Source organism: Mustela nigripes, chromosome 10 (assembly GCF_022355385.1).
Source record: "Mustela nigripes isolate SB6536 chromosome 10, MUSNIG.SB6536, whole genome shotgun sequence".
Taxonomy (NCBI): Eukaryota; Metazoa; Chordata; class Mammalia; order Carnivora; family Mustelidae; genus Mustela; species Mustela nigripes.
In genome coordinates, this window is record NC_081566.1 from 23563505 (window position 1) to 23582335 (window position 18831).

Below are 18831 nucleotides of genomic sequence, written 5' to 3' on the forward strand. Positions count from 1 at the left end.
AATCAAGGGCAAGCCTTACAGAATTTTCACAGAAAAGGAGTATTATATTACTTAAATTAGAATGATTTGAAGTCCACAAACTAGAAAACTGGTCTGAATGCTAAACTGTCTTGGCCACTAGGCCCACTCTGTTCTCCTTTGCAGACATGATATAGCTCTGTTCTGCAGTTCCTGGAGAGCAGGGAAATAAGCACCAGAGTTGTATGACAGCTAAGGGTAGGTTCTAAAGTCAGTACTGCTTGGATTTGTAGCCTAATTCTATCAATTTCCTAGCTGTGCTACCTTGGGTGCTTTTTATACTCCACTTTCTTATCTAGAAAATGAGGATATGAACAGTACCTAGCTTATGTGGTTACTACAAAAACCAAATGAGGTAGTTTATGTGGTAAAATGTAAAGACTGTAGACTTTGGCTCTCAGATTATTACTATTCATCTATGTATTTTCTGCCACACTTACCATGGTGCCTTGCATAGAGCAGGCGATCAACAAATGTGTTAAAAAGAAATACTACCCAAGTTTTCAGACATAAAATTACTTTGATCCATGATCTTCATTTGCAAAACTAACAGAGCTATGTCATGCTATTAGGGTAGTTAGTGAAGAAACCAGACTGTAAGAAAAGATAAAGAAAAACTAAGGTAAGGATGATATTCATGGTAGGAATTTCAGTCAAATGAGGATCTTCTGAGAGATTAAATAGGTCACTTGTATCCAACAGCTAGCTACTTTGCATGTTACCTAGGAATAAAGACATGGTTGCCTTACCTTCAATATGACTGAACTGTAATCTTGGAACTGGCTTACAAAAGGATTCAGTTATTTTTATTATTTGTTTATTTATGTATTTATTTACTTTTCAGTGTAACAGAATTCATATGCACCACACTCAGTGCTCCATGCAATACGTGTCCTCCATAATACCCACCACCAAGCTCCCCTAACCTCCCACTCCCCACCCCTTCAGTTATTTTTAACAAATGAAACGAAACTTATCCTAAGAATGATTTAGATGCTATTCTGTACTCAATGGGAGATAACATCAATGTCTAGGAAACTTGACATCTCTGACACAGACTTTAAAAACTTCCAATTTTGAATAATGCTAACATTAGACAATGCCTTAAAATTCAGTAGTTATCTACAAATAAACCTATCCTCAAGTCTCCAAGCCTGGTAGAGAATAACAAGCAAATTTTCAGTCTAGTGCTCACTTGACTCTATGAGTCATGACATAAGAGTGCTAATAACTTTTTTATTTTTTAACTTTATTTATTTCAGAGATAGCCAGCAAGCAAGCGCAAGCATGAGCAGGGGGAGGGAGAAACAAACTCCCTGCTGAGTGGGGAGCCCAGTATCGCAGGACCCTGGGATTATGACCTGAGCTGAAGACAGACACTTAACCGACTGAGTCACCCACGCGCCCTGAGAGTGCCAATTCTTCTAGTGTTTTATTTCTTAGGACTCCTACTGGAGTAGTAAGTGTATAAAAACTTCTGAAATTATGAAAATGTTCAAAATTACTTATAAACCTGTACTAGTATGATTTTTATATACTTAATAGTAAGTTAGTGTCTGTGAAAGATAACCAAGTTAGAAAAGAATGATGGTACTTACAATGCCAAGTCCCTTCCCCCTCATCCCCTAAAGCCATTTAAAAATAAGTTGACTTAATTTTATCAGTGGGGTTAATAGTTATTAAGTTGTAATTTTATAGATGATTACAGGAAAGACTGACAAACTCAAAATTTTAATTTCAATACAAATTCAATACAAATTCTCCAAATACTAATAGTATGCCCTAATACTTTCTTTGAACTATAAGCGAAATAGTTATAATGCGTATCTTTATAGCAAGTCAGTTTAACCTCCCTTCTGTTTCTTCGCTTGTAAAATATGATAATATCACTTACCTCATAAAATTGTTAAGAATTAGATAATTTATGTAAAACAGAGTTGGGCACACAAAATTAAGTACTAAATAAATGTCAGTTACTAAGATTTTTATTGTTCTTTTCCCATTAAGGTTTGCTCAAAAAAATTATAAAATGTTTTTGCTGCAATTACTGAAACATCAACAACCAGAAATGCCACCAGCAAAGCTGCTGGAATTGGGCGACTCTGATTCTGCTTACAATTAAAATGTAGATCTGTATAGCCGCTACACATTATTTATTTTTTAAGACAAAAGCTCTTAAAGAAAGACTATGAACAGGGTAAAGAAGTTAATGTAACCCTAGCTCCAGCCTTTTCACAAGTTCTCAAGTGATCTAAAGTAAACCTCAGAAAATTACCATTAAAGAATGTCAGAGGAATTTTAAATATATAAAAAAGAATGAGGGCAAAAAGCATGGAAGTGAGGTAATGGAAAATGCAGATGTAATTTTGGCTGAAGAAAAAGCTGGGGCTAGCTGCCATTTGGTTAGAGCTCATTCTCGGGATTCAAAAGAAAGTGAACATGCTTTATTGCTGTTTCAGAATACAATATATAATCCAGTGAGAAGGAGGTAAAGTACTCCACGGTGTACAGGATCTACAAATCAAATCAAAGAAAGGAAAAGGGAATAAAAGTCTTAAAATACCAAAAGCCAGTGACATTTTTTGACCATTAGACATTTCTGAGACCCAGTGTTAGAGCCTTTTATACATTTATGCAAGTAAAACTCTACCAAAGGAGAAGGGGAAAACTCGTTCATTTCCCCAGAGCTCCAGGCAGCTTTGGATTTTGTAAAAATTATCTGAATAAAAAATGTGAATAAAAACCTAGTATTTTTGAAAAATATTTGTACACAAGTTAGTAGAAATTTCTATAACTAAAATGAAATAGGGGTGCCTGGATGGCTCAGTCGGCTAAGTGTCTACCTTCGGCTCAGGTCATGATTCCAGTCCTGGGATTGAGTCCCACATTGGGCTCCTTGCTCAGTGGGGAGCCTGCTTCTCCCTCTCCACCTGACAGCCACTTGCCCTGCTTGTGCTCTCTCTCTCTGACACAAGTAAATAAATAAAATCTTTTAAATAATTAAAAAAAATAAAGTAAAATAAAGAACTGTATCACAGGGTGCCTGGGTGGCTCAGGGGGCCTTTGTCTTCAGCTCAGGTCATGATCTCAGGGTTCTGGGATCCAGTCCCGCATCAGGCTCTGCTCAGCGGGGAGTCTGCTTCCTCCTCTCCCTCTCTGCCTGCCTCTTTGCCTACTTGTAATCTGTCAAATAAATAAATAAAATCTTAAAGAAAAAAAAAAAAGAACTGTATCATACTAAGAGATCAAGGCAGGTTTACCACTGAAAAATAAAAGAGGATCAGATAAAATCAGAAAATCATTTTAAGTTTAGGCATGCTTTCTTTAAACACTTCATTAGGTGCAAAAGAGGACACCGCTAACAAGGCCTGGCAATGAAATGTACTACTTCTACGACAAAGAACAGAGGAGCGATTTTTCACAAGGTAATGATGCAATCTAAGCCTCTGGTATTAAAGAGATGTTAAATTCCATAAGGATGGGGACAAAGTTCATTTTGTGGCACTATACATAATGCTGAGCAGAGACTGGCTGCCCGGTCCATATACTGAAAGAAAACTGGGGTGGGTAGGAAGCTGATAAACAAAACTGCCTCATAAATAAATCTTTTGTATTTAAAACAAATAAAATTACTAGAACAATGACAAGGGCCCAGAAGGGATCATTAATTCAACCAATAAATAAGTGCATACTTTTTGTTCTAAATGCTGAAGATAAAGCCTTGAACCAAGACATAAGAACTTACATTGCCAAAGGAGAGAAAGATGAATGAAATACAAAATAAAATGGTGCTTTTGAGAATCAAGAATGGAGGGGACACTACATTACAGAAGATTATAAGGATAGCTTTTCTTTTCTCAAAAAAAAAAAAGGTCTATTATGAAAATCAAACAAATCAAAAATTAAGTGTGTGTGATGCGGGGAGGGAATCTTACAAGAGTAAGAGGAGTCACACCTAGACGCATACAGAAAGGTAGGAGATTTTACAGAACCTTCTTTGCTTCTACTTGAGCAAAAGCAATAAATTAACCACAATAATTATTTCTATTGTTTTATTTCTGCTTGCTTTCTTTCCCAGAAAACATCCTAAGCTTGTCAAGCTACGGTCTTTTCCTCAAACTACACAAATAAAGTAGAAATGAGGCTAGGATATGCACATGAAAGAATATTTATGTTTCATACAACTAAATTTTTCATTTTTGCACAACATTCTACATTTTTCTCTCCAGCAAAGCAAAACGTCCCACACGAAATTTTTCAATAAGCCCCTTAAGATTTTTATCCAATGACAAGAACAAATGAGTGCTGTTAATAATTTTCAGATTTAAAGCAATAATTCTCATATAAAACAATTTTTTCCTTGAGATTTGCCAAACTATTCCTCTCCAGAAATACTGCATCCTTATTCTAAGAATTTTTCACTATATTGTCCAGGCTGACTAATTTTTACCTTGAATGCAAACCAACAGAAGAGACAATTTTTCAAGGGATGATGAGTTGAAAGCCAAGAAAATGTTTTAACTTCTTATAATTTAATCCACATTGAAGTTAGATAAACTTGACAGTATCAAAATAAGAGTTTTCTCAGCATATCAACTGCCACCTCCTTTTTAAAGCTTCTCTAAGAATGGTTGGATTTGGTCATAATGCTTCGAAGCAATAACATCATTAAGTTTGGATCCCCTCTCATCAACAAACATGATTTGCCTTTACCTTTTCTCTGTGAACTACAGATTCTTTCTGTTGATACACTCTTTCCATAAGAACCTTTGCAACATAACAGATAAAGGGTAGCATTATGCAAATTCTGTATACTGAGGAGGGATAGTTAAATAGGAGCTACCAGTATGCATAATGAGTACCATCTTTCAAACATCTTTAGGTCAAGTTTTTTTTTCCCCTTAAGATTTTATTTATTTATTTATTTATTTGAGAGAGGGAGAGCAAGCGAGTGTACAACCAGAAGGAGCAGCAGGCAGAGGGAGAGGGAGAAGCAGTTCTCCCCACTGAGTAGGGAACCCAATGCAGGGCTCGATCCCAGGACCCTGGGATCATGGCCTGAGCCAAAGGCAGAGGCTTAACTGAGTGAGCTACCCAGGTGTCCTTTTAGGGCAAGTTCTGTTCTATCCAAAAGCATCTTGTAAACATTGACCTTTGGGCAACTGCACTAAGCCTAGTTTCCTAAGAGTAGGAAAGGATTCTGAAAACAAGACAACTTAAATATAAAAACCACAGTCATTAATTATAAATTAGAATAAAATATGAAAAAAGCAAATATTAACAAGACATAAGCTGTTGTTTAGTCTTCATTCTTTAAAACACTTCAGTATTAAAGATCAGCAATGAAAAAACAAACCAGTTGACTAAATATTAAATCAAGCAGTGAAGAAATTGTATAAATTGAAAATGTCTCTTATTTTCTTAGAAAAAGTATGTATGGTTTGAATGATGGAATACATTTAATCTCAAGGTCTGCTGTACCACAAACTGCCTCCACATTAAAAGGATTATTTTCAAGATGGAAACAAACTTAGTCATAATAACTTACCTAACAAACATTAAGTTTTCCTTTTTCCCATCTACCAAAAGTTTATATTGCCAAATGTTCCACAATTGTCTCAGATGTTTATTTACAAAGCAAAGGGATGAACATCACATGGAGACTACCAACACATAAAATTATGTAGATGCTAAAAGAGATGTTCTCTATTTTAACTTCAGTTCCTTGTTGTTTTTTCCACTTTTGGTTTCTAATTCTTGGATAACTCTTAGAAACATCAATCTCATTTCACTAGGCAACATGAGAATTAGAGAAGAATTCCAGTAAAACCCCCAGGTTTTCAGTGCCATGGAGTGGTATATAATGCCATACCACCTCACTGGTAGACTAAGTGAGGAGATAAGACAGGTTTAGAGGAAGGAGGAAGGATGACGAAGTCACTCCTAAACATGCTGAATTAGTTACCTATAGAGATCTCATTCAGTCGGTATTTGAGTGCAAATACCTCATCTAAAATGCTTCTAGGCACTGGTAATTGCTAGACAGCTGGATGTGCCAGAATTCCTAGGCTAGGTTTGGGAGCCACTGGGTGAATTACAGAAGTCTCAATGAGACCACTCCAGGGAGTACAGCGTAAATAAAAGCAGTGGCCTGAGACTTTCAGAAGAATAGATTTAAGAAAAACAGAGAAATAGGAGTCAATATAACAAAAGCCAGAAATGTAGAAGGTAAACCAAGAGAATGGTTGCTACTACTGGAAAATTTCAGTAAGTTAAGTATCTGCTATCAACCTCACAAAATTAATATGAGGCTTGAGAAATACCTATCAAACATTTCAACTAGGAAATCAATGGTGGCCCTACTGGGAACATAGCAAGAAAAAGAGAAAGGATTAGGTACTTTTTTTTTTTTTTGGAAGATTTTATTTAATTGATAGAGACATCAAAAGTAGGCAGAGAGGGGGAAGCAGGCTCCCCACTGAGCAAAGAGCCCGATACGGGGCTTGATCCCAGGACCCCGAGATCATGACCTGAGCCGAAGGCAGAAGCTTAACCCACTGAGCCACCCAGGCACCCCGGAATAGGGTGCTTTTTAATAGCTTAGGTATAAAGTGAAGGAGAATTACATGGTAATGGTGAGAAGGAAGAGTCTGGAACATGAGAACATAGAAAATGGAAGTAAACTGAAAAGAGAAGTCAATCACTGGAGACCAAACTGAAGATACAGGCAAGATAATGGTTCTAATATTTTCTCCAAATCAACTTCTGCACCTCAATATTTGCCTCATTAGCTTTAACTCACAGGAATAATCACTGTGTTTGTTGCTGGTACCAAAGCTGGGAGAAAGTAAGTACACTCTCTAAAAGACAACAACCTTCCCAGTTCCCCCTAAAATCCCGTCACACTAGTGGTTTGCTCCCTTCTCTTTCTTTCCTCTCTATGTGCATGGCAGGGCAAAAATGTATGCACATGCATAGACAACTTCAAATTCTGTACCAAAGTCTCTGCTGTGGAAAAATGTAAAGCAAACTCCTGACCTAGACATCATGGCACCAAGATTTATATTCATTTGCTTATTTTCAACAAAAAAGAACCTTAATTTCCTTTTTTAAAAGGTATAAATTGCAGAATTTGAGGAAAACATTTCAATGAGAAACGAATAAAATCATAGAATCAGTCAATTTTGGAATGAGAACTTAACAGGGACAGTTGGAAAGATGACAGATCAAGACTTCAGAATGCAGATCAATCAAGAACTTGGTTTTACGACTATAAGCCATGCCTTCCACCTTATGGACCTTAATTTTCTAAATCATAAAGTAAGTGAATTAGAAGAAATCACCATGGTCCCATCCAGCCTAAAGAAGAGCATGATTCGGGTCCTTCGTGTGCTATTTCCAGGTAAAGAGAACCAAGGCTCAAAGAAGACAATTCAATGACTTGAAATGTTAGTAGTCCAGAAGAGTCATTTTGGAATTGAGGTCTGCTGATTCTCAGTCTAATGTTCTTTAAGTTATGTTCTTACAGAGTAAGAAGATATTGATGATTTTTAAAAAATCTTCTTTCCTCCTTACTGCCAATGACATTTTCAAGAATGCGCACAACCAAGGCCATGGTGAAAAGCAAAGCACATGAAGAAAGTCTCTCCTAACGTCTAGCTTAGAGCCTCTCTGATAGAGTCATGTGTACTATAGCCCTGCAATGTTGATCAAAGAAACAGCATAGTATTCTGGTATGTAGTGGCCATTATCCATGCTATGCTTGGGATACTCTGCCTTCAATCAGAATGCACAACACTTAAGTGGGTAGGAGAAGAATCAATGAAACAAGATGGGATTGGGAGGGAGACAAACCATAAGTGACTCAATCTTACAAAACAAACTGAGGGTTGCTGGGGGGAGGGGGGTTGGGAGAAGGTGGGGTGGGGCTATGGACATTGGGGAGGGTATGTGCTTTGGTGAGTGCTGTGAAGTGTGTAAATCTGGCGATTCACAGACCTGTACCCCTGGGGATAAAAATACATGTTTACCAAAAAAAAAAAAAAAAAAAAGAGAGAGAGAGAGAGAGAATGCACAACACTGCCCATTTTCACTGGAATCCTGTCATGTCCTACATGGTTCTAGTGAGTTCTACTTTTCTGTGAAAAACTAAGACTGATGCTCTATTACAGCAGAATCAGAGTATAATCAATTGCCTCTGTCTCTACTTGGTTTTCTAGTTGTGGGCATCATAAAGAGTTCAAAGATAACACTGAGACATTTAAATAAATAATGGATTTTCAATTACTTTCAAAAACAGTTACTGTGAAACCCAGTGTGAGTAATTACATGAAGACAATGGAGACAGAGGACAAAAGGATACTAGAAAGAAACAACTCTATGATTTGATTACTCTCTGCACAGGATCAAACCAATTTATCTTAATATATGCTAAGCATCTTATCACATAGAGTATTTTCTGTATTTAAATTTACATATACATTTTAAAATGGACAGTTTGAGACTTTTCATTGAAACAGAAAACAAAGCATTATTCCTTTTTTGTTGAAAATAATCTTGTAATATTATTGGTTAAATACTTCCTGGAATTTATAAACACTGTAAAATACACACAAGGAGAAAATTCTTAGTGAAATGATATATAAAATACATACTTGGTTGTCTCAGCACCTAGCTAAATTTTCATAGCTAAAATAACTTATTCCCCAGGAAAACAACAATACCAACATTCACTACGACTGCTTTTCACAATTTACCCTAAGAGATCTGCCAACTATATACATATAACTATATATATATATTCATGATATTGAAAATAAATTCAATAAACCTTTTGATAAATTTCTTTAGTTAATGTTAAATGTTTTTGTGGTATTAAACTTCACTGCACACTCTCATTCTTTAAAAGCATTACGAAAAGAGCTAAAATGTATTATTTTTCCATGGTCCATCTTTATTTTTCCCCCCCATGGTCCGTCTTTACGAAAAATGATACTATGAAAAACCTTAAGGGCAAAAGCTAATTTAATATGAAAATACATCCCAGGTAATAAGGTAACATATTTCTTTTTTTAACTTAACAATCTTGCAGTGATTTCTTTAAAGGATATACACACATTTTTAAAGTACCTTGGATTTTATATAAATTACTGATTAATCAAGACAGAACAGCTGGGCATAATGAACACACAGTGATATTACTCACCTAAATAGGGAATGCAAGGCGTCATCTTTAAGCTACTTATATAGTCTCTTAGCCTTTTGTAATTATCTTCTTTACTCATTACATATTCTAATTTTTCAAAGGTAGTTTTGTCTTTTCGACTTAGTAACTAAAAAATAAACAGAAAAGTCTAAGTTATTCCCAAATTCCATTTTATTATATTAAATAATTGAAGCTGTCTTTACTATAAATTTAAATTTCAGAGTTATACCATCTTCAATTATACTCTGGTAGTGTATAAAAAAAACAAAATCAGACATGTCTATTATAAACCCAGAGGTGCCTGGGTGGTGCAGTCAGTCAAGTGACCAGCTCTTAGATTTTAGCTCAGATCATGATCTCAGCACCATGAGATCAAGCCCTGCATCAGGCTCTGTGCTCAGCACAGTCTGCTGGAGATTTTTCTCTTCCTATCCCTGTGCTCTTTCCACTCATGCTCTCCATCTCTAAAAAAAAATACGTAAATCTTAAAAAAAGGGCAGGGGGGGGGGACCAAATCCACTATTTAAAAATTATAATATCCTTTGTATGTACACAAAGTCATTAACTAAGCAGTAAATTAGCTTCTCATCTTCACTATTTTGTTCTTTAATTTTTTAAGATTTTATTTATTTGACCGAGAGAGAGGAGAGCACAAGCAGGGGGAGCAGCAGGCAGAGGGAGAAGCAGGCTCCCTGCTGAGCAAGGAGCCTGATGCCATGCAGGGCTTGATCCCAGGACCCCAGGATCATAACCGGAGCTGAAGGCAGACGCTTAACCAACTGAGTCACCCAGGCACCCTTCACTATTTTAAATGGTTGAACGATTTTGTTGATCACTTTCCTAAGTTAAAATAATTACATATTCATATCCAGCTCAAATGTCCAAATACTTTATTTAATACACTGTCCCCTGCCTCTTCAAAGATTAAGATTATTCTTGCATAATCATTAAGAGATAAATACTGAATTTTGTGTTTCAGTAACAATCTTTCTTCACTAGTCCTAACAATAACCATAAAACTTGATTCACACTTTGGGATTTTTAACAAGACACTTTTTCTTTGATCCTGCTGATCAGCACTACTTCACATAGTTGATGAACAATCAACTGCACTGTTTTAGGAAGCTTATGGGGGTAGATTTGCAGTGACTGTCCTTTGAGGAAAACGGAGTCAATCTAGGGGAATAAAAGAGAAGTAAGGTCAATTACCCAAAACAGTATTAACTACTTGTTATTTTTTGTGTTTTTGATTTTAGCCATTCTGACAGGTGTTAAAGTGATACCTCACTGTGGTTTTAATTTGCATTTCCCCAATGAATAGTGATGTTGAGCACCTTTTCATGTTGGTCATCTGCATGTCTTCTTTGGAAAAAGGTCTATTCAGGTCCTCTGCCCATTTTCAAATTTGATGTTTTTTTGGTGTTGAGTTGTGTAAGTTCTTTATGTATTTTGGATATTAACTCCTTAGATACATAATTTATAAATATATCCTCCCATTCAATACACTGTCTTTTTATTTTGATGATGCATAGAAACCTTTTATTTCGGTGTAGTCCAAAAAATTTAATTTTGTATTTGTTTCCCTTGCCAAGGAGACATTATCTAGAAAAGTATTCCTACAGCTGATGCAAAAGAAATAACTGCCTATATTTTCTTCTAGGAATTTTATGGTTTCACGTCTCACATTTAATTAATTTTGAGTTTATTTTTGTGTATGGTGTAAGAAAGTGGTAAAATTTTATTCTTTTGCATGTAGCTGTCCAGTTTTCCCAATACCAGTTGTTGAAGAGACTATCTTTTTTCCCACTGTAGATTCTTGCCTCCTCTGTCATAAATTGACCACACAAACACAGGCTTATTTCTGGACTCTTCTGTTCCATTATCTGTCTGCCTATTTTTGTGCCAGTAACATACTGTTTTGATTACTACAGCTTTGTAGTATATCTTGAAATCTGGGATAGTGATGCCTCCAGCTTTGTTGTTCTTTTTCAAGAATGCTTTGACTATCTGGGGTCTTTTGTGGTTCTATACAAATTTAAGGACTATTCTAATTCTGTCAAGGATGCTACTGGTATTTTGTGTTTGCAAGGATATGGAGAAAAAGGAATCCTCATACACTATTGGTGGGAATGTAAATTGGTGCAGCCACTGTGGAACATGGTATGAAAGTTCCTCAAAATATTAACAGTCAAATTGGGGAGGGTATGTGCTATGGTGAGTGCTGTGAAGTATGTAAACCTGGCGATTCACATACCTATACCCCGGGGGTTAAAATATATTATATGTTTATAAAAAATAAAAAATTTTAAAAAAGAGCATAAAATATATTAACAGTTAAATTATCGTATGATCCAGTAATTCCACTACTTGGCATTAAACCAATGAAAATGAAAAAAATAATTTGAAAACATATATGCACTCCTTAAACATGTTTATTGCAGCATTATTTACAGTAGTTGAATATGAAAGCAACCCAAACTTCCTCGACAGATGAATGGATAAAGAAGATGTGGTGTGTGTGTGTGTGTGTGTGTGTGTGTGTGTGTAAATAAAATGAGTTCTTACCATCTGCAACAACATGGATGGACCCAGAGAGTATAATGCTAAGTGAAATAAATCAAATAAGAGAAAGACAAAGTATCATATGATTTCACTCACGTGTGGAATTTAAGAAACTAAACAAATAAACAAAGGAAAAAAGAGACCAAACAAACAAAACCCCTAAAAAACCAAAACCAGACTCTTCAACATAGAGAACAAACTAGGGGTTGCTAGAGGGGAAATGGATGGGTGAAACAGAAGGAATTAAGAGAACAGTTATCCTTGGGAGAAGGGGGTGTGATTATGGACATTGGGGAGGGTATGTGCTTTGGTGAGTGCTATGAAGTGTGTAAACCTGGTGATTCACAGACCTGTACCCCTGGGGATAAAAATATATGTTTATAAAAAATAAAAAATTTAAAAATAAAAAAAGAAGAAGAAAAAAAATTAAAAAAAAATAAAAAAAATTTAAAAAAAAGAGAACAGTTATCTTGATGAGCACTGAGGAATGTATAGAACTGTGGAGTCATTATATTGTACATCTGAAACATTTTAATGTTAAAACTGTTATGTTAATTATCCTTGAGTTAAGAAAGGGTATTTTAAAAATATTAATGAAAAAATTCAGAGAGTATGTTTTTAAGTATTTCAAAGACTCTGGAAAAAATATTTTTTTCTTTAAATATATGAAGTTCCTATTTCATTGTGATGTAATAAACTCCACTTTATGTCATAAAATGTTATTTTTTAGGATATAAAATATGTCCACCTATAAAATGCTCATCTAATTCTATAAGGATAACAGAAAATCTGAAGATTAATTTAGAGATAAGGAGACAGATTCAAAGTTGATCACAGGATTAGCAAGAAGCAGAACATACTAATACTCTCTTAGTCATCCACCCACAAAGACATCCTGTTTTTCAGTTTCTCAGTCTGGTTCTGGAGATAAAGACAATTCTGATGCCAAATGCACACTCTTTTATATAGAGTATTACAAAGAGTACAACTGGGATTCACATTGGAATTTATTTTTTCATGGGCTCCAAGAGGCAGATTATTTTCAGATAATCTCTACCAGAAATATATCTGAGCAGTATTCCTCCTTCTTCAAAACAAAATATTTTAAGGAGTCTTTTGTTTTCATATTTTAGACAGATAGCCCACAGTCTAAAACAGCAGTTGCATAATCTTCTGCTTGGCCCAGCTTCAACATACTTGATTAGCATTTTCAAGATCAGGCACAAATCTCTGCTGTTACCTGGAAGGCCAACCATCCCTCTTCTCCCGCCTAACAGAGTATTTGGATATGGAAAATATGGTGATGTGATGTAGCAGGGTAACAGTAAACCTGTTCCTTTTTTCTTAAATCAATCATTCCAAAACTTTGGTACAGAATCAGGAGAAACGCAGCTGATTTTCCCACATCTGAAACACAGAACTCTGGTAAAGAACTACATGGTCTAGTGTGTATAAAAAGGGAGTGCCTAGTTGGCTCAGTTGGTTAAGCACCTGTCTTGGGCTCAGGTCATAAGGTCCCGGGATGAAGCCCTGCATCCAGCTCCCTGCTCAGTGGGGAGTCTGCTTTTCCTTCTCCCTCTGCCCCTCCCCCCTGCTCATGCTCTCTCTTGCTCTCTCTCTCTCAAATAAATAAAATCTTTTTTTTTTCAAATCAATAAAATCTTAAAAAAATAATACGTATAAAAATAACTTATATTTGGAATTTTCATAATAATCGATAGCCAGATTAAAAGGATTCAATCTGGTGTGGGACCATAGAGCCTTCTTTCAGGAAGACTATAGGAAAAGCATGGACAAAAGAATTAATTAGATGTTAAAATAAGGTGTTTGCAGTGGTATCTCAGAAACTCGTCCAATGCCCCCAAAGCTATTATCTACGAAGTCCTGATTTTTTTTTCTGCTTTTCAAATCTTTTTCTGACATTACTAATGTTATCCCTACGATTTACTTCACTATACTCTTCCCACCAAAAAAGGGGAAAACAAAGTGGTTCTCAACTGCATGCTTTAGGTACTACACTCTTCCTCTGGCGAGGAGCATGACAACCAGGGGGCAAAGCTCTTCACATGTTCATTGATGCATGAATGTGGGAACTTCAAAATGTTCTTGGCTAGATCTCTACACCATGTTACCATAAGAAATCCACTTTGGGGAAAATGGATGAACCCCTATTCATGTCAGTCACCATAAAAAAATATAAGATTCCCAGATCACCTCTTATCACCTTGATTTGTATCCCCATACATATGTACAAATGTGTTCATTTGCATAAATAATTTATCTTGAACCTTGGATGCAGGTTAATTATAACCTTCTGTTCATGACACTCAATTATCATTAGTCTCTGATATGGCTTTCCTGTTAAATTCATTTATTCTTAAATTTCCTAACAAACACATACGCATCTATTTTCCTAAGAACCACACACCATTAACACATCTACATATGTGCTCCTTTCATATCTAAATCCCTTGACTTTTTTTTTTTTTAAAGATTTTCTTTATTGAGAGAGATCACAAGCAGGGGTAGGGAGAACCCCATGTGGGGCTCAATCAGGACCTAGAGATCACAACCTGAGCCAAAGGCAGATGCTCACCCAACTGAGCCACCCAGGCACTCCCCTTAACTGTAAGTATCCAATAATCTCCTTCCTAAATTTTGCCTATCATTCTCTTAAATTTTATTTGATTTTTGACTGAACAATATCATGCTATTTTTAATCTTTGGATTTACTTATTCAATGTTCTGACACTGAAGTTCCACCAATAATGTTACATGTGGCTGTAGTTCACTCATTTTCACCGCTTCCCTATATATATCTTCTTCTCTGAAGTACTATCATTTTCTATTTTTCTTTTTTTTTATTTTGCTTTTTAAGAGATTTCTTTATATATATATATTCCAGATATAAATTCTTGATCAGTTACAACTGCTTCACATTATTTTCCCCCATTCTGGGGCTGCTTTTCAGTCTTCTTTAAAATATCCTTTGATGAAGAGAATTCTTCCTTTAATGTGGTAAAAATTTTTCATCTTTTCTTTCACTGTTTGAGGTTTTTGTATCTTATCTGAAACACCTTTACAGATTCCAAGATAGAATCTATTCATACCAAGCCAGAGAGATATTAAGCTATTTTTCTCTTCTAAAAGCTTCCACATTTTTCATTCCACATGTAAGGCTTTAACTCATCTAACAAAGACTTTAATTTTTCCCCCAAACTAATAATCAATTTCCTGGCTCCATTAACAAACAGACCCTCATTTCTCCACTGATTTATAATGCCATCACTATCATATATCAGAATTCTATAAAAGCAATTATCTATTTTGGGGTTCTTTCTTCTGTTCCACTGGTTGACATGCACTAACCGTACATTACCAAAATAATATATCTTGGTATCTATTAGGGCTGTGTCAAAGTCTTCAACCCCATTTTCTCCTTCAGAAATAAATTGGCTATCCTGACCCTTTACATTTCCATGTAAATTTTATAAGCAATCTTGTCCTGGAAGGGGACTTTGATTCAAGGTGCATGTATCTCTACATACATTTGGGGGAAACTGGCATCTTTAAGATTTCCTATCCATGACTAAGGGATATTGTTCCATCTATTTAGTTCTTCTTTAATAACTTCCTGTGAAGTTTTATAGTTTTCTGCATATACATCTTACATATATTTAAGGGCTGATACTATAAATACATGGCAAAGAAAAAGAACCCAGCCCTCAGCCTTGGAAAAACAAACCTGTAAGGAAGAAGCTGATCAGCTAGATCACCTGTCATGGTCTACTCTGGACCGACCACTCTGGGGATGACTGAGCAATGTTCCATGGACTATACATGGTCAAGATTTAAACCAAAGGTGAATTATTCTGAGATCGCTATTTGAAAAAACGTCTTGCATATATTATCCCATATATTGTTTGCTGTTGTGTCTCTTTTTTTTTTTTTTTGAAGATTTTATTTATTTATTTGAGAGACAGAGATCACCAGGTAGGCAGAGAAGCAGGCAGAATGAGAGGAGGAAGCAGGCTCACCACTGAGCAGAGAGCCCGATGCGGGCCTCGATGCGGGCCTCGATGCGGGGCTTGATCCTAAGACCCCGGGATCATAACCTAGGCCGAAAGCAGAGGCTTTAACCCACTGAGCCACCCAGGCGCCCCTGCTATTGTGTTTCTTTTACTGATACTGTAAAAGGTGTCCTTCCAAGTGGTATTTTCAAATTGTTTCAAATACAACTGGTTTTGTATACTGTTTGTATATTCAGTTACTGTAATAAACTGTTTTTTTCTTAAATTGTGGTAAAATATACATAACATTCACCATTTTAACCATTTTCAAGTGTACACTTTAGTGGCATTAAGTACATTCACCTTATCAACCAACCATCACCACCAACCATGCATGGTCAGAACTCTTTTTATCTTCTCAAACTGAAATTCCACACCCACTGGACAATAACTCCCATTTCTTCCTCCTTTGGGCCCCTAGCAACCATCTTCTACATTCTGTCTCTATGAATCTGACTATTCTTGGTACCTGGTATATACAGAATCAGACAGTAGCTGTCCTTTTATGTCTGGCTAATTTCTCTTAGTGTAATGTCTTTAAGATTCATGCATGGTGTGACGTGTCAGAATTCCATTCCTTTTTAATGCTAAATAATATTCCATTCTATGGGTATGCATTGTGTATATCTATTCATCTGCTGATGGATGTTTAGGCCATTTACACTTTTCCAACTGGACCTCCTGGGTCTCACGGTCCATCCTCTGCAAAAGCTCCATTCTTAATCTTTTCTTTAATCACTCTTCCTTCTTTTGTAACATGAGCCTAGATTTGAGTTGGGTGCAATCCTGGCTCCTTGCTTTTCACAATTTTCTCCCAACATCCTCCAGCTTCTACTAAGTTCAAGCACTAGATCAGTGCTGTCTGATCAAATTTTGTAATGAAAATGATCTCTGTCTGTGCTGCCCAATACAATGACCACTAGCCACAGGACTACTGAGTACTGGCAACATGGCTGGTATGAATGAGGAACTAAATTTTAAATTTAATGATCTAAATACCCACATGTGGCTAATGGCTACCATACTGGACGGACAGCACTAGATTGTAACACTTATGTTTCTATCATCAATAGAGCTACTAATCATTTTCCTCATTGTATCTTAAAGGTGTTAGTAGTTGGAGAAAGAGTCCGTGAACCACCATGATTTCCGTATTTTGGTGACTGTAATTTTCACATAGATGACACTCTTACTACATGGTATCTAAGTTCCTTGACTTCACTTCCCTTCAATGAGCCTACCTTCTACCACTCTGTCTCTACTCCCTTGGTTATCCTGAATCCAAAGAGAACTGACTGCACCAGACTTTCCAATCCAGTTACCAATGCTACTTTTTCACTCTTCCTTCTCTCTTTTACTGGGTTTCAATTCCTTACCTTACTAAAACAACTTTGTACATTTACCCACTTTCTCTCTTGTGCTATCCCTGACCCCAATACGGAATAAACAGTCCCTGAAAAATTCCAACACTGGTTAAATACAATTCTCATCACTATTCCAGACTTAATGCTGAACACCTGAACCTGTCTGGAGAATACATGACTTCGCTGACTGGTTTCACCTTTAATTTATGACCAAAAATCTCAATCATAAGGCCTACCATACCAAACCCACCCTATTTCCCTAGTTAATTCATTCTCACACTCTTCTAATAAGAGGACTTTCATCTGTTCTTCTTTCTTCAAACCTCTAACACCTCTCCCCCACCACTCTCAATCAGTGACTCTGCTTTACATGTCTTAAGAAACAAGTATCAGGGGAATTTCTATAGAATCTCACCACCACAGCTACCAACTTACCTGCATGTGTAACCAAATGCATTCCCTTCTCTCCTGTTAAAATGGATAAACTGTTTCTGCTCCACTCCAGAACCAGATCAATTCCCTCCTGCCTGATTAAGGATATTGCTAGAGTAACTTCTTGCTCTCCTACCATTTTTCTATTAGGTCACTGCATCAGCATACAAACATACTGTCATGGACCTCATTTCCAAAAACAAAACAAAATTTGGTCTTACATCCCCCTCTAGCTGTCAGATTTCTCTGCAGCACCTCAACCCTGCCCTTTACAACAAAATTCCTCAAATGCATTTTCCTTATTTGCTATCTCGTATTTTTCTCCACATTCTCTCAAATCCAATCAGTTTTTGGTCCACCACTATACTGAAACCACTCTTGGCAAGGTTGCCAATCCTCTTCAACTGCCCATATCCAGTGCTCATGTCAAGGTTCTCACCTAATTCAACTTACTAGCAGCATATGGCATGGGGGATCACTTTTTTTTTTTTTTTTTTAAAGAATTTATTTACTGTCGGAGGCAGGCCCCTGGCCAGGGCGGCCTCCGCCATTAAAAGATGGCGCCTGTCTAGTTGCCAGGTTAGGATTGCCTTGTGAGACTAAGCAGAACGCCCAAAGAGGAAGTAAACAAGCATTGGTTGCTAGCGAAGTTGTTCGTTTAGGTGCACAGCCTGATTTGCTCCCTCCTGTACCCTGCTCACTGATTGGTCATGTAAGTGTATATAAGTGTGTAGACTTGCGGAAAGGAGAAGAGAGAGAAGATGCATCTGAACTGGGGCGTCTTGTCGTTCTTGTGCGCCGAGGGCGATAGTTTACTTATCTGACAGAGAGAGAAAGAGGGAGCAGCAGGCAGAAGGAGAGGGAGAAGCAGGTTAGCCGAGCACGAAGGCTGATGTGGGGCTTGATCCCAGGACCCTGGGATAATGACCTGAGCTGAAGGCAGACATTTAATGACTGAGCCACCCAGGCTCTCCATGATCACTCTTCCTTGAAAACAGTTTCATTACCTGACTGTGGAAAACTCCCACTGTAATATTTCCTTTGCTGAGTCCTCATTTTTCCAATCTAAATCTTGGGAGGCTTCCAGGGCTCTTCATCTGTATTTATAATTCAGGTGATCCTTATCTGGCCTCATATTTTAAAGAATACCATTATGCTGATGATCAAAAAAATGTACCTC

At 36.6% G+C, this 18831-nt stretch overlaps 1 protein-coding gene across 2 annotated transcripts in view; it reads right to left on the reverse strand.

Annotated features, from left to right (window-relative positions):
- Positions 1-18831, reverse strand: part of RALGPS2 (Ral GEF with PH domain and SH3 binding motif 2) — a 156276-nt gene that overhangs the window by 67109 nt on the left and 70336 nt on the right. For both annotated transcript variants that reach the window (XM_059412825.1, XM_059412826.1), the window contains exon 8: positions 9224-9350. In XM_059412825.1, coding sequence (XP_059268808.1) covers positions 9224-9350 — 127 coding nt within the window. The remainder of the gene's footprint in view (positions 1-9223; positions 9351-18831) is intronic.